At 43.1% G+C, this 16,109-nt stretch overlaps 1 protein-coding gene across 2 annotated transcripts in view; it reads left to right on the forward strand.

Annotated features, from left to right (window-relative positions):
* Positions 1 to 12,201, forward strand: part of gpr17 (G protein-coupled receptor 17) — a 13,743-nt gene extending 1,542 nt beyond the window's left edge. For both annotated transcript variants that reach the window (XM_041840700.2, XM_041840701.2), the window contains exons 2-3: positions 8,124 to 8,282; positions 8,541 to 12,201. In XM_041840700.2, coding sequence (XP_041696634.1) covers positions 8,126 to 8,282; positions 8,541 to 9,427 — 1,044 coding nt within the window. In that variant the 5' untranslated portion in view covers positions 8,124 to 8,125 and the 3' untranslated portion in view covers positions 9,428 to 12,201. The remainder of the gene's footprint in view (positions 1 to 8,123; positions 8,283 to 8,540) is intronic.
* The last annotated feature ends 3,908 nt before the right edge of the window (positions 12,202 to 16,109 follow it).

Genomic DNA, 16,109 nt, shown 5'->3' on the forward strand with positions numbered 1-16,109 from the left:
ATGAAAATAATCAGGTAAATTATTTAACTCAGTAGAGATTTAGTGACATTTCACAATGTATTTTGCAGCCTTCAATTTGTGCTTTCAGTATTTTCTGTGGGGATCAACTTTTAACAGCGGTCACATTTGCTCCTGTTGACCCCAGTGACAGGGTCCCTGTTGACCCCAGTGACAGGCTCATGTTGACCCCAGTGACAGGCTCATGTTGACCCCAGTGACAGGCTCATGTTGACCCCAGTGACAGGCTCATGTTGACCCCAGTGACAGGCTCATGTTAACCCCAGTGACAGGGTCCCTGTGAGAAGTGTAAAATATGTCTAGAGAGAAGGCTTTGCTCTCCGCTGCAGAACTGACAGCAGTCCCATTCCCCCTCACAATGAAGGCTTTGAATAATCTCTCAAAACTAGCTGCGTCCCAAATGCACCCTATTCCCTATATTGTGCACTACGTTTGACCATGGGCCCTGGTCAAAAGCAGTGCACTTGATAGGGATTAGGGTGGCATTTGGGACACAATCCTAGTCTGATCCAAATAATCCCCTCTTTCCTCTTTTGTGTTTCCTCTCTTGACTGCTGGACTGGTGCGAACGCTCCCACAGATTTACACCATCTGGGGTATTTAGAGGCATGTTCTGGGGGTTTTGCTCTCTGTAGGAGTGGAGGGTAGGGTATTTTTGGAAGGAGGAAGGGTTGTCACACACATACACACACACACACACACACAGTAATAATCAGCGGAGCGTGTTGCTCCCCATAGGGCTCTGGTCAAAAGGGCACTGTGTAGAGAAAAGGATGCTATTTGGGACACATCCCTTGGGAAGCTCCAACACAATGTAGAGGCAGAAGGTTAAATGAGAAACTCTCCAGTTAACACTGTTCTACATCCCAAACGGCACTCTATTCCCTATATAGTGCACTACTTTTGACCAGGACCCGTAAGGCTCTGGTGAAAAGTAGTCTACTACTGTATGTAGGGAAGAGTGTGTTTCTCAGTTGGTAGAGTGTGGCGCTTGTAACGCCAGGGGTACTGGGTTCGATTCCCGGGACCACCCATACATATAAATGTATGCACGCATGACTGTAAGTCGCTTTAGATAAAAGTGTCTGCTAAATGGCATATATTACAGATGTAGGATCTTAATTTGAGCCAGTTTGCTATAGCAGGAAAATAATCCTGCAGCAACAGGAAATGTGAATTATAATGTGTATTTCTTAATTAATATTTATTTTTGTTGTAGAGGTTGATACATTTTACGTTAGGTCAAATCAAGTCTACATTTTACAGTGGAAATTACAAACTTTAGAACCCTTTTTAAACCTTGAATACGCTACAAGGTTGCATCTGTATAATAGGGTGCCATTCGGGAAGCACTTTGACTCTCCGGGCCAGCATGTATAGGAGCGAGACCTGCTGGGGTTTTAGTTTGAAATGGACAAAGGAAGTTTGAAGCCTCCTCTCACCCAGGAATGTCTCCACTGTTCCCAGGCAAAGCCTAGTTTTAGTGAGGGAGTCCCACAACTATGTAATATGACCTTCATCAATGAGTTATTCTGTTATTGTGAGTGGTTTATGTGTATCCTCCCACTGACACTCTCCCCTCTGCTCCAACATCTGTGGGATAATAAGAACTATCCCCGGTACACACCTCTTTTGTGCTTGTCTTGGAGGCTCTGATAATATTGATGTTTGGGCTTATTGTCTGGCTAACCGCTCACAGCTGTCCTGTGGTGCCGGCAGTGTTGGCAGTGGTGATTGGAAACTAAAAGTGATACACTGGAAAGATGTTGGAGGTCATAACATAGAAGGGTGGATGTTCTCTTTTAGATGGGAGAATTAAACCGCATTGATATGACTTAAAAAAAGGGAAATAAAATAGATTCTTCATTTTAAGATTCAATGGGTGTTCAACGTCTTAAAAAGGTCTTCATCTCTCCTCCAGCCAATCGACAGTTAGAGTTGCATCTTTTGGGGCTAGAATATTTAGAGAACACCTGTTATTAGACTGACGGCTTCAGGGAAACAGTAACGGCACTTCGTCCAAACAGTTAGGCCATTCCATCCGAGCAGGAAGAGCCACAAGGTCCTTAATTATAATGTTACAGATCAGACAACTGGGCCAGACCAGAGGGTAATGTGACAAATCAGACAACTGGGCCAGACCAGGGGGTAATGTGACCAATCAGACAGCTGGGACAGACCAGTGGGTAATGTGAAATATCAGACAACTGGGCCAGACCAGGGGGTAATGTGAAATATCAGACAACTGGGCCAGACCAGGGGGTAGTGAGAGATATCAGGGTGTGGCACCGACCTGGGTTCAAATACTATTTGAAATCTTTCAAATACTTGACTGTTTGCTCTAGTGTACTTGGAGTGCCAGGTGTCCAGGGTTTGCAGTTTTGGGACTACTCTATTGGTCCATTAAGCCAGGCAAGTTCAATAAAGCACAGATAAAGTAATTTTAAATGATTTCAAAATACTATTTGAACCCAGGTCTGGAATTGCATCTCAGAGCAAGGTGTGGTTGTTACGTGGATAAAGTGCTGCTTCTGAGAGTGGGGCAATAGGGGTCAGTTATACTCTGGGGGGCATCTGTACATTCCTCTGGGACACTAACATCTCCTGTTACCTAGTAAAGTCTGGGTCAGTGCCAAAAAATTAATCCCCTCCCTCTCCCTCTCTCTATCTCCCTCCCGCCCTCTCTCCCTTTCGCTAACCCTCCCTCCCTCCCTCCCTCCCTCCCTCCCTCCCTCCCTCCCTCCCTCCCTCCCTCCCTCCCTCCCTCCCTCCCATGTCTATAGTTATTAGGGTCAAACTTGTCAAAAAATTTTTGTGATAAAGCCTTGTGTCCAGAGCTCAGGAAAGTAGCCTACCCCCATCACTAGGTTAAACAGCTTGAGAATAGCCTCTCTCAGCTTAGGACTGCTGTGTTTCAGCATCTCTGTTAGAATGCTGTCTGGCCAACAGGCTTTACCGCTCTTGGACGACCTTTATTTTAATCATCAGTTTAGACAGTGTAATAGGATTGTCCAGCAGGTTTTGTTGGTCTGTTACTGTTCATTCTAATTATGTTAATTGTTCTATTACTGATGTTTGGGTGGAGATTTCAAAATGCTGTTTCCAGATATTCCCATCTTTGATTGGGAGGTCCTTTTTTTTTAACAGTGTTATCAATTTCCCTCCATAATTCCCTAAATTCATTTTGATTAATTGCTTCCTCTGTTTTGTCAAGCAAATGTTTTCCTTATTGTCTCCTGGTTTACAGGGTCTCTGTGTTCTTGGTATATGAGACGTGTCTCCTGGTTTACAGGGTCTCTGTGTTCTTGGTATATGAGACGTGTCTCCTGGTTTACAGGGTCTCTGTGTTCTTGGTATATGAGACGTGTCTCCTGGTTTACAGGGTCTCTGTGTTCTTGGTATATGAGACGTGTCTCCTGGTTTACAGGGTCTCTGTGTTCTTGGTATATGAGACGTGTCTCCTGGTTTACAGGGTCTCTGTGTTCTTGGTATATGAGACGTGTCTCCTGGTTTACAGGGTCTCTGTGTTCTTGGTATATGAGACGTGTCTCCTGGTTTACAGGGTCTCTGTGTTCTTGGTATATGAGACGTGTCTCCTGGTTTACAGGGTCTCTGTGTTCTTGGTATATGAGACGTGTCTCCTGGTTTACAGGGTCTCTGTGTTCTTAGGGCCTGTTGGTATATGAGACCTGTCTCCTGGTTTACAGGGTCTCTGTGTTCTTAGGACCTGTTGGTATATGAGACATGTCTCCTGGTTTACAGGGTCTCTGTGTTCTTGGTATATGAGACCTGTCTCCTGGTTTACAGGGTCTATGTGTTCTTAGGGCCTGTTGGTATATGAGACGTGTCTCCTGGTTTACAGGGTCTCTGTGTTCTTGGTATATGAGACGTGTCTCCTGGTTTACAGGGTCTCTGTGTTCTTAGGGCCTGTTGGTATATGAGACATGTGTCCTGGTTTACAGGGTCTCTGTGTTCTTAGGGCCTGTTGGTAAATGAGACGTGTCTCCTGGTTTACAGGGCCTCTGTGTTTTTGGTACTTTTGGTAGTTTTTTCGGTCCTTCTTTAAATGACGTTCAGCTTATAAAGGATTCATAAAGCCTTCATAATGCCTTCCAAACACTACATAAATGTGCTACAAAGCATCTATAACAGTATGTTATGCTTTATAAACGGTTCATAAATGTGGCATAACTGTGTGACATAATCACCAATGTCAAATGTGACGTCACCCACAATGTCGAATATGACATAACCTTCAGCTTCTGTAGCGCTCTCTCTGTAGGTCTGATGACCTCTTCCTTCAGTTCCTGTATCTCTCTGTAGGTCTGATGACCTCTTCCTTCAGTTCCTGTATCTCTCTCTGTAGGTCTGATGACTTCTTCCTTCAGCTCCTGTATCTCTCTGTAGGTCTGATGACCTCTTCCTTCAGTTCCTGTATCTCTCTGTAGGTCTGATGACTTCTTCCTTCAGTTCCTGTATCTCTCTGTAGGTCTGATTACCTCTTCCTTCAGTTCCTGTATCTCTCTGTAGGTCTGATGACTTCTTCCTTCAGTTCCTGTATCTCTCTGTAGGTCTGATGACCTCTTCCTTCAGTTCCTGTATCTCTCTGTAGGTCTGATGACTTCTTCCTTCAGTTCCTGTATCTCTCTCTGTAGGTCTGATGACTTCTTCCTTCAGCTCCTGTATCTCTCTCTGTAGGTCTGATGACCTCTTCCTTCAGTTCCTGTATCTCTCTCTGTATGTCTGATGACCTCTTCCTTCAGTTCCTGTATCTCTCTCTGTAGGTCTGATGACTTCTTCCTTCAGTTCCTGTATCTCTCTCTGTAGGTCTGATGACTTCTTCCTTCAGCTCCTGTATCTCTCTGTAGCTCTGATGACCTCTTCCTTCAGTTCCTGTATCTCTCTCTGTAGGTCTGATGACTTCTTCCTTCAGTTCCTGTATCTCTCTGTAGGTCTGATGACCTCTTCCTTCAGTTCCTGTATATCTCTCTGTAGGTCTGATGACCTCTTCCTTCAGTTCCTGTATCTCTCTCTGTAGGTCTGATGACTTCTTCCTTCAGTTCCTGTATCTCTCTGTAGGTCTGATGACTTCTTCCTTCAGTTCCTGTATCTCTCTGTAGGTCTGATGACTTCTTCCTTCAGCTCCTGTATCTCTCTCTGTAGGTCTGATGACCTCTTCCTTCAGTTCCTGTATCTCTCTGTAGGTCTGATGACCTCTTCCTTCAGTTCCTGTATCTCTCTGTAGGTCTGATGACTTCTTCCTTCAGTTCCTGTATCTCTCTGTAGGTCTGATGACCTCTTCCTTCAGTTCCTGTATCTCTCTCTGTAGGTCTGATGACCTCTTCCTTCAGTTCCTGTATCTCTCTCTGTAGGTCTGATGACTTCTTCCTTCAGTTCCTGTAGATCTCCCTGTAGGTATTGCAGGTGGCTGTGGTCCGATAGTGGTGGTCATCATCTCTCTCAGGTCCATTCTGAGGGCCTGGTTGTCGTCCTCCAGTTCTCTCGTGGCTGACTGTAGCTCCCTGATCTCACTGTGCTGCTGTTTCACCTGATTCAACAGGCTGGTCTCCTATTCTGTCAGCTGTTGACTGGTCAAGGATTTCTCTCTGAACTCAGCAAAGTCTCTTTCGAGAAAAGATAGAAGAGAGATTTGACGTTGGAGGAGAGTCTTGGAGAGACGGGGCTTCTGTCAGGGCTTGGAGGGTGTCGTCTTCTCATGGATTTTGGTCTATGGAGAGGCTTCTTGCTTCTTTGCTTCTTCTCTTAGGGACTGGAAGTCTTCCTGAAACTTCCTCAGGCTGCTTTCTGGATTTCCACCTGGCTACCCCTGCAGATTTACAGCTGGGGGCTGAGGGGGGTCTGTAGCAAGCGGCAACAGTGAGAGACTTATTTCTGGAAAGGTGGATTTTTAGAAGTAGAAGCTCAAACTGTTTGGGCACAGACCTGGATAGTGTGATAGAGCTCTGCAGGCTATCTCTACAGTAGATTACAACTCCGCCCCCTTTGGCAGTTCTATCTAGACGGAAAATGTTGTAGCTGGGGATGGAAATGTCTGCATTTTTGGTGGCCTTCCTAAGCCAGGATTCAGACACTGCTAGAACATCAGGGTTGGCGGAGTGTGCTAACACAGTGAATAACTCAAACTTTGGGAGGAGGCTTCCGATGTTAACATGCAAGAAACCAAGGCTTTTACGGTTACAGAAGTCAACAAATTATAGCGCCTGGGGAGTAGGAGTGATACTGGGGGCTACAGGGCCTGGGTTAACCTCTACATCACCAGAGGAACAGAGGAGGAATAGAATAAGGATACGGCTAAAGGCTTTAAGAACTGGTCTTCTAGTGCGTTGGGTACAGAGAATAAAAGGGGCAGATTTCCGGGCGTTGTAGAATAGATTCAGGGCATTATGTACAGACAAGGATATGGAAGGATATGAGTACAGTGGAGGTAAACCTAAGCGTTGGGTAACGATGAAAGAGATAGCATCACTGGAGGCACCGATTGAGCCGGTCTCCGTGTGTATGGGGGGTGGGACAAAGGAGCTATCTGAGGTAGGTTGAGCTGGACTGGGGGCTCTACAGTGAAATAGTACAATAAGAACTAACCAAAACAGCAATAGGTAAGGCATATTGACATGGGAGAGAGGCATAAAGCAATCACAGGTGTTAGTCGAGAGAGCTAAGACAACAGCTGGTAATGGCGACGAAAGTTTGGGCTGATGCTAAACAGATAAACAGGATGAGGTACCGTATAAAGGAACAGTCCAGCAGGCATCAGCTGTGTAGCTGAGTGATCATAAGGTCCAGTGAACAGCAATAGGTGAGTCCGGGAGCAGTTCGGTGGCTGCTACGACACAGGCGAGCAGGAGGCACGGCTGTTGATTGCGTGTGCTAGCTGGCCGGGGCTAGCAGATGGATCCTCGTGGTCGTCGCAACGGGAAGCCCGTTGAAACCACATCAGACGATTACATCGGCAGACCAGTCATGATGGATCGGCGGGGCTCCGTGTCAACACTAGGAGGTCCCATCCGGTTGACAGAGAGGTAGATAGCCGGGAGATGGGCCTGGCTCGAGGCTAGCTCCAGGCTAACTGGTGCTTGCTTCGGGACAGTGGTGATTAGCCAAAAACAACAACAACAGCCATTCGGTTGCAGCTAGCTAGTTGCGATGATCCAGTGTTAAGGTTCAGTGATTCCGGTAGAAAATCCGAGATGCTCTGGGTCGATAGCGCACTGTGCAGACTGTGCAGACTGGCCGATAATTGTCCAGGCTAGAGCTGGCTGGTAGGTAGTGCAGGCCACAGACAATGGTGAAGACAGCTAACGGTGGCCAATAGCAAGTAGCTAGTTAGCTGGCTAGTTAGCTGGCTAACTAGCTAGTTTCAGCCGGAGGTTCTAGATAAAATGGTATAAAGAAATAATAGAATCCGTTCCACATTGTATGAGTCGGGTTGCAGGAAAGTATATTTAGTTAAAGGATGGAAAGTGAGATTGAGAAATATATACGAAAAAGACAAAAAAAACTGGCTATTTACACGAGGACACTATAGAATACACGACCGCACTGTTACGCCATCTTGGTTTTGATCATGGTGAGGCAGAGGTAGTTTTCATTACTGTCCTCATTGATTGTTATCTTGTCTGCCTTTTCCAATACCAATCTTTCTATGTTTTGGGTATTTGGTGCACGGGGCAGTGTGCCAGGCTGAGGGGCTCTCAGAATGAAATAAGAGATTTGTTGTTGTCTTCTTCCCCTCCAGTATTGAGAAGTCTGCCACCAATGTCTCGGGTGACTCTTTCCTTACTTTACTTTAAAAGTTGTCCTTGGAAGAGCAGACATCTGTAGGGTACATAATCCCCATTTTGATTTTCTCTTGGTCATTTCTTTTCTTGCTCTTTTACAAGCTTTTACAGCTTTTTTCAGCTTTGTTTTTATTTTATTTTACAGATCAAGTATTTTTACTGCAACCACATCCCAAAGAACATCAGCATTTTCTCCTTCTACAAGCTGATTCTTCCCAAATCAAGTTTTCCTCAGTTATTTGATTGCCTTTTTCTCAGTCTCTCTCTGTGTCTCCCTCTCCCTCGCTCTCTCCTCTCTCTCCCCAGAGATGAAGATGGAGTCCACTCCCACCATGGACATGGACGCCCTGATGTCCCTCCTGTCCAACATGTCTTCAGAGAGCAGCTGTGCTCCTGTGGACAACACCGTGGAGAACATGGTGTTCGGAGGTTACTACATTCTGGTCTTCTTCCTGGCGCTCAATGGTAATGTTATGTTTTGTTGTGTTGTGCTATGTTGTGTTGTGTTGTGTTCGCTATATAGCCTACCTTGACAGAGATATCCTCTTCATCCACCCTAGTTGAAATATCCTCTTCATCCACCATAGTTGAGATATCCTAAGGAGCCACCGATGTTTAGCTTAAAGAATTGCAGTTATGATTGTGTTGCTAGCTGAGGAATGTAAGGATGTTTGAGTTCTAATAAATGAGATCAGTACAAGTCTTGTTCTTTCACCACAACAGGTAACACCTTGGCCCTCTGGATCTTCTCCCGGCAACGTGGCACATCCTCTCCCGCTAACGTCTTCCTGCTGCACCTGGCTGTGGCCGACCTCTCCTACGTCATAATCCTGCCGCTCCGCGCCACATACCACCTCACGGGGGGCCACTGGCCGTTCGGCGAGGTTCCGTGTCGAGTCGCCGGCTTCCTGTTCTATGTCAACATGTACGCAAGTCTCTACTTCCTGGCGTGCGTGGCTGGGGACCGCTACCTGGCCGTGGTGCACGCTGTGAGGTCACTGAAGGTCCGCCGTGCCCGTTACGCCCACATCATCAGCTTCTCCCTGTGGGCTCTGGTCACCGTCTCCATGGCGCCCCTGCTGGTCACCCGCCAGACTGCGGAGGTGGACGGGATGACTGTGTGTCTGCAGCTGTACAGGGAGAAAGCCTCCCGTAAGGCCCTCGTCTCTTTAGCCGTAGCCTTCACCCCTCCGTTCCTCTCCACACTGTCCTGCTACCTGCTCATTATCCACAGCCTGAGGAGAGGGTCCCGCCTGGAGCCCCAGCTGAAGCTACGAGCCCTGAGGACCATCGGCCTGGTCATGCTGATCTATGTGGTGTGCTTCCTGCCGTACCACGCCTCCAGAGCCACGTTCATCCTGGGGTACGCCCACCCAGATGTCTCCTGCCAGACCAGGCGAGGTCTGTCCTTGGCCAACCGCCTCACCTCCTCCCTCACCTGTCTGAACGGAGCCCTGGACCCCCTGGTATACCTGTTTGGGGCCGAGAAGTTCCGGGGAACGGTGAGGAGGCTGTTCTGTAGAGACAGGGCCGGGGGATCAGGGGCCACCAGCGCAGGAGAGCTGAAGGGAACACACGAGAGCTCTGTCAGCGCCAAGTCGGAGTTCTGAGGAGCAGGAGGTGGGACCATCTGAAATATGAACTCTGTCTGACTGACTTATTTTTAAGTCATTTTTTAAAGACATTTTTCTACCTGTTTTCACTCAAGCCTCTGCCATCCCAAGACCTCTTTTTATACTGCCGCTCCTATCTATATGGGACTGGAACTTTGTTCTGTACTGCCGCTCCTATCTATATGGGACTGGAACTTTGTTCTATACTGCCGCTCCTATCTATATGGGACTGGAACTTTGTTCTATACTGCCGCTCCTATCTATATGGGACTGGAACTTTGTTCTGTACTGCCGCTCCTATCTATATGGGACTGGAACTTTGTTCTATACTGCCGCTCCTATCTATATGGGACTGGAACATTGTTCTATACTGCCGCTCCTATCTATATGGGACTGGAACTTTGTTCTATACTGCCGCTCCTATCTATATGGGACTGGAACTTTGTTCTATACTGCCGCTCCTATCTATATGGGACTGGAACTTTGTTCTATACTGCCGCTCCTATCTATATGGGACTGGAACTTTGTTCTGTACTGCCGCTCCTATCTATATGGGACTGGAACTTTGTTCTATACTGCCGCTCCTATCTATATGGGACTGGAACATTGTTCTATACTGCCGCTCCTATCTATATGGGACTGGAACTTTGTTCTATACTGCCGCTCCTATCTATATGGGACTGGAACTTTGTTCTATACTGCCGCTCCTATCTATATGGGACTGGAACTTTGTTCTGTACTGCCGCTCCTATCTATATGGGACTGGAACTTTGTTCTATACTGCTGCTCCTATCTATATGGGACTGGAACTTTGTTCTATACTGCCGCTCCTATCTATATGGGACTGGAACTTTGTTCTATACTGCCGCTCCTATCTATATGGGACTGGAACTTTGTTCTGTACTGCCGCTCCTATCTATATGGGACTGGAACTTTGTTCTATACTGCCGCTCCTGTCTATATGGGACTGGAACTTTGTTCTGTACTGCCGCTCCTATCTATATGGGACTGGAACTTTGTTCTATACTGCCGCTCCTATCTATATGGGACTGGAACTTTGTTCTGTACTGCTGCTCCTATCTATATGGGACTGGAACTTTGTTCTATACTGCCGCTCCTATCTATATGGGACTGGAACATTGTTCTATACTGCCGCTCCTATCTATATGGGACTGGAACTTTGTTCTATACTGCCGCTCCTATCTATATGGGACTGGAACTTTGTTCTATACTGCCGCTCCTATCTATATGGGACTGGAACTTTGTTCTGTACTGCCGCTCCTATCTATATGGGACTGGAACTTTGTTCTATACTGCCGCTCCTGTCTATATGGGACTGGAACTTTGTTCTGTACTGCCGCTCCTATCTATATGGGACTGGAACTTTGTTCTGTACTGCCGCTCCTATCTATATGGGACTGGAACTTTGTTCTGTACTGCCGCTCCTATCTATATGGGACTGGAACTTTGTTCTGTACTGCCGCTCCTATCTATATGGGACTGGAACTTTGTTCTGTACTGCCGCTCCTATCTATATGGGACTGGAACTTTGTTCTGTACTGCCGCTCCTATCTATATGGGACTGGAACTTTGTTCTGTACTGCCGCTCCTATCTATATGGGACTGGAACTTTGTTCTGTACTGCCGCTCCTATCTATATGGGACTGGAACTTTGTTCTGTACTGCCGCTCCTATCTATATGGGACTGGAACTTTGTTCTGTACTGCCGCTCCTATCTATATGGGACTGGAACTTTGTTCTGTACTGCCGCTCCTATCTATATGGGACTGGAACTTTGTTCTGTACTGCCGCTCCTATCTATATGGGACTGGAACTTTGTTCTGTACTGCCGCTCCTATCTATATGGGACTGGAACTTTGTTCTGTACTGCCGCTCCTATCTATATGGGACTGGAACTTTGTTCTGTACTGCCGCTCCTATCTATATGGGACTGGAACATTGTTCTATACTGCCACTCCTATCTATATGGGACTGGAACTTTGTTCTTTGGGAAATCAATTATAGCTTGTTTCATCATCATGTCTCTTCAGTTGTAACTATTTTCAACCCTGCTAAAGTGCTGGTAAAGACCAAATCAATGGATGACATCCTAGTTGTAATTCTAATTGTACAGTATTTCACCTTTTTTAAGAGGGAATGCATACCTTTTGCTGCCACTCTTAGTAGATCTTGATCTGTTCATTCTTTTAAAATCTTGCTTAGTAATGCCTAATATGCTTTGGGCAAGTGTATGATTATGATAATACAATCTTATTCTCACTAATTAAAGTGTATTCAATGTTTCTGACCAAGTTAATTAATGTTACAATCAAATGTTTTTACTGTATATATTTTCTCATGTAATCCCAATTAACATTCCTTTGTCATCTTACACCAAATAATTTAGCCATTCATTTCAAAATGATATATAGGCTAAATCTCTTACCAACTTTCTAGCTAAATGTTATACAATGTTTGACACTGAAGTTTATTCATCACTGTCTTCAAATGTATGTGTTTGGACGTGAGTTTGCCAGCCTGTTTGTTTGCGAGCGACTGTTTCCTCAATGCATTGTAATTGCTATGCATCCTCACATAGCATTTGATATTGCAGAAAGGAAGCTATAGGGTTTAATACGATATCAAAGGGGCCCAGTCTGAGCAGTGACCAACTGTTCACACCTAAAATATCCAATGTTGGCCTTTTTCTTATTTGTACGTTTGACTGTATCTTCATTTTGGGACTGTAAATTAATAAATTGTTACATCTATGTTGTGTCTTTTTTTGTTCTATGTGCTTACACTCTGTACAGAGTAGACTGAGGTTATAGACTGTCTTAGTGGTTATTAAATAACACTCTGTACAGAGTAGACTGAGGTTATAGACTGTCTTAGTGGTTATTAAATAACACTGTACAGAGTAGACTGAGGTTATAGACTGTCTAAGTGGTTATTAAATAACACTGTACAGAGAAGACTGAGGTTATAGACTATCTGAGTGGTTATTAAATAACACTGTACAGAGTAGACTGAGGTTATAGACTATCTAAGTGGTTATTAAATAATACTGTACAGAGTAGACTGAGGTTATAGACTGTCTGAGTGGTTATTAAATAACACTGTACAGAGTAGACTGAGGTTATAGACTATCTAAGTGGTTATTAAATAATACTGTACAGAGTAGACTGAGGTTATAGACTGTCTAAGTGGTTATTAAATAATACTGTACAGAGTAGACTGAGGTTATAGACTGTCTTAGTGGTTATTAAATAACACTGTACAGAGTAGACTGAGGTTATAGACTGTCTAAGTGGTTATTAAATAATACTGTACAGAGTAGACTGAGGTTATAGACTGTCTAAGTGGTTATTAAATAACACTGTACAGAGTAGACTGAGGTTATAGACTGTCTTGGTGGTTATTAAATAACACTGTACAGAGTAGACTGAGGTTATAGACTGTCTTGGTGGTTATTAAATAACACTGTACAGAGTAGACTGAGGTTATAGACTGTCTTAGTGGCTATTAAATAACACTGTACAGAGTAGACTGAGGTTATTGTCTGTCTTATTGGTTATTAAATAACACTCTGTACAGTAGACTGAGGTTATAGACTGTCTTAGTGGCTATTAAATAACACTGTACAGAGTAGACTGAGGTTATTGTCTGTCTTATTGGTTATTAAATAACACTCTGTACAGTAGACTGAGGTTATAGACTGTCTAAGTGGTTATTAAATAACACTGTACAGAGTAGACTGAGGTTATAGACTGTCTAAGTGGTTATTAAATAATACTGTACAGAGTAGACTGAGGTTATAGACAGTCTTAGTGGTTATTAAATAACACTGTACAGAGTAGACTGAGGTTATAGACAGTCTTAGTGGTTATTAAATAACACTGTACAGAGTAAACTGGAGGTTATAGACTGTCTTAGTGGTTATTAAATAACACTGTACAGAGTAGACTGAGGTTATAGACTGTCTAAATGGTTATTAAATAATACTGTACAGAGTAGACTGAGGTTATAGACTATCTAAGTGGTTATTAAATAATACTGTACAGAGTAGACTGAGGTTATAGACTGTCTGAGTGGTTATTAAATAACACTGTACAGAGTAGACTGAGGTTATAGACTATCTAAGTGGTTATTAAATAATACTGTACAGAGTAGACTGAGGTTATAGACTGTCTGAGTGGTTATTAAATAACACTGTACAGAGTAGACTGTGGTTATAGACTATCTAAGTGGTTATTAAATAATACTGTACAGAGTAGACTGAGGTTATAGACTGTCTAAGTGGTTATTAAATAATACTGTACAGAGTAGACTGAGGTTATAGACTGTCTTAGTGGTTATTAAATAACACTCTGTACAGAGTAGACTGAGGTTATAGACTGTCTAAGTGGTTATTAAATAATACTGTACAGAGTAGACTGAGGTTATAGACTGTCTAAGTGGTTATTAAATAATACTGTACAGAGTAGACTGAGGTTATAGACTGTCTTGGTGGTTATTAAATAACACTGTACAGAGTAGACTGAGGTTATAGACTGTCTTGGTGGTTATTAAATAACACTGTACAGAGTAGACTGAGGTTATAGACTGTCTTAGTGGCTATTAAATAACACTGTACAGAGTAGACTGAGGTTATTGTCTGTCTTATTGGTTATTAAATAACACTCTGTACAGTAGACTGAGGTTATAGACTGTCTTAGCGGTTATTAAATAACACTGTACAGAGTAGACTGAGGTTATAGACAGTCTTAGTGGTTATTAAATAACACTGTACAGAGTAGACTGAGGTTATAGACAGTCTTAGTGGTTATTAAATAACACTGTACAGAGTAGACTGGAGGTTATAGACTGTCTAAGTGGTTATTAAATAACACTCTGTACAGAGCAGACTGAGGTTATAGACTGTCTTAGTGGTTATTAAATAACACTCTGTACAGTAGACTGAGGTTATAGACTGTCTTAGTGGTTATTAAATAACACTGTACAGAGTAGACTGAGGTTATAGACAGTCTTAGTGGTTATTAAATAACACTGTACAGAGTAAACTGGAGGTTATAGACTGTCTAAGTGGTTATTAAATAACTCTGTACAGTAGACTGAGGTTATAGACTGTCTTAGTGGTTATTAAATAACACTGTACAGAGTAGACTGGAGGTTATAGACTGTCTTAGTGGTTATTAAATAACACTCTGTACAGTAGACTGAGGTTATAGACTGTCTTAGTGGTTATTAAATAACACTCTGTACAGTAGACTGAGGTTATAGACTGTCTTAGTGGTTATTAAATAACACTCTGTACAGAGCAGACTGAGGTTATAGACTGTCTTGGTGGTTATTAAATAACACTGTACAGAGTAGACTGAGGTTATAGACTGTCTTAGTGGCTATTAAATAACACTGTACAGAGTAGACTGAGGTTATTGTCTGTCTTATTGGTTATTAAATAACACTCTGTACAGTAGACTGAGGTTATAGACTGTCTTAGTGGCTATTAAATAACACTGTACAGAGTAGACTGAGGTTATTGTCTGTCTTATTGGTTATTAAATAACACTATGTACAGTAGACTGAGGTTATAGACTGTCTAAGTGGTTATTAAATAACACTGTACAGAGTAGACTGAGGTTATAGACTGTCTAAGTGGTTATTAAATAATACTGTACAGAGTAGCCTGAGGTTATAGACAGTCTTAGTGGTTATTAAATAACACTGTACAGAGTAGACTGAGGTTATAGACAGTCTTAGTGGTTATTAAATAACACTGTACAGAGTAAACTGGAGGTTATAGACTGTCTTAGTGGTTATTAAATAACACTGTACAGAGTAGACTGAGGTTATAGACAGTCTTAGTGGTTATTAAATAACACTGTACAGAGTAAACTGGAGGTTATAGACTGTCTGAGTGGTTATTAAATAACACTGTACAGAGTAGACTGAGGTTATAGACTATCTAAGTGGTTATTAAATAATACTGTACAGAGTAGACTGAGGTTATAGACTGTCTGAGTGGTTATTAAATAACATTGTACAGAGTAGACTGTGGTTATAGACTATCTAAGTGGTTATTAAATAATACTGTACAGAGTAGACTGAGGTTATAGACTGTCTAAGTGGTTATTAAATAATACTGTACAGAGTAGACTGAGGTTATAGACTGTCTTAGTGGTTATTAAATAACACTCTGTACAGAGTAGACTGAGGTTATAGACTGTCTAAGTGGTTATTAAATAATACTGTACAGAGTAGACTGAGGTTATAGACTGTCTAAGTGGTTATTAAATAATACTGTACAGAGTAGACTGAGGTTATAGACTGTCTTGGTGGTTATTAAATAACACTCTGTACAGTAGACTGAGGTTATAGACTGTCTTAGTGGCTATTAAATAACACTGTACAGAGTAGACTGAGGTTATTGTCTGTCTTATTGGTTATTAAATAACACTATGTACAGTAGACTGAGGTTATAGACTGTCTAAGTGGTTATTAAATAACACTGTACAGAGTAGACTGAGGTTATAGACTGTCTAAGTGGTTATTAAATAATACTGTACAGAGTAGCCTGAGGTTATAGACAGTCTTAGTGGTTATTAAATAACACTGTACAGAGTAGACTGAGGTTATAGACAGTCTTAGTGGTTATTAAATAACACTGTACAGAGTA

The sequence above is a fragment of the Coregonus clupeaformis genome, unplaced genomic scaffold (assembly GCF_020615455.1).
Source record: "Coregonus clupeaformis isolate EN_2021a unplaced genomic scaffold, ASM2061545v1 scaf0008, whole genome shotgun sequence".
Taxonomy (NCBI): domain Eukaryota; kingdom Metazoa; phylum Chordata; class Actinopteri; order Salmoniformes; family Salmonidae; genus Coregonus; species Coregonus clupeaformis.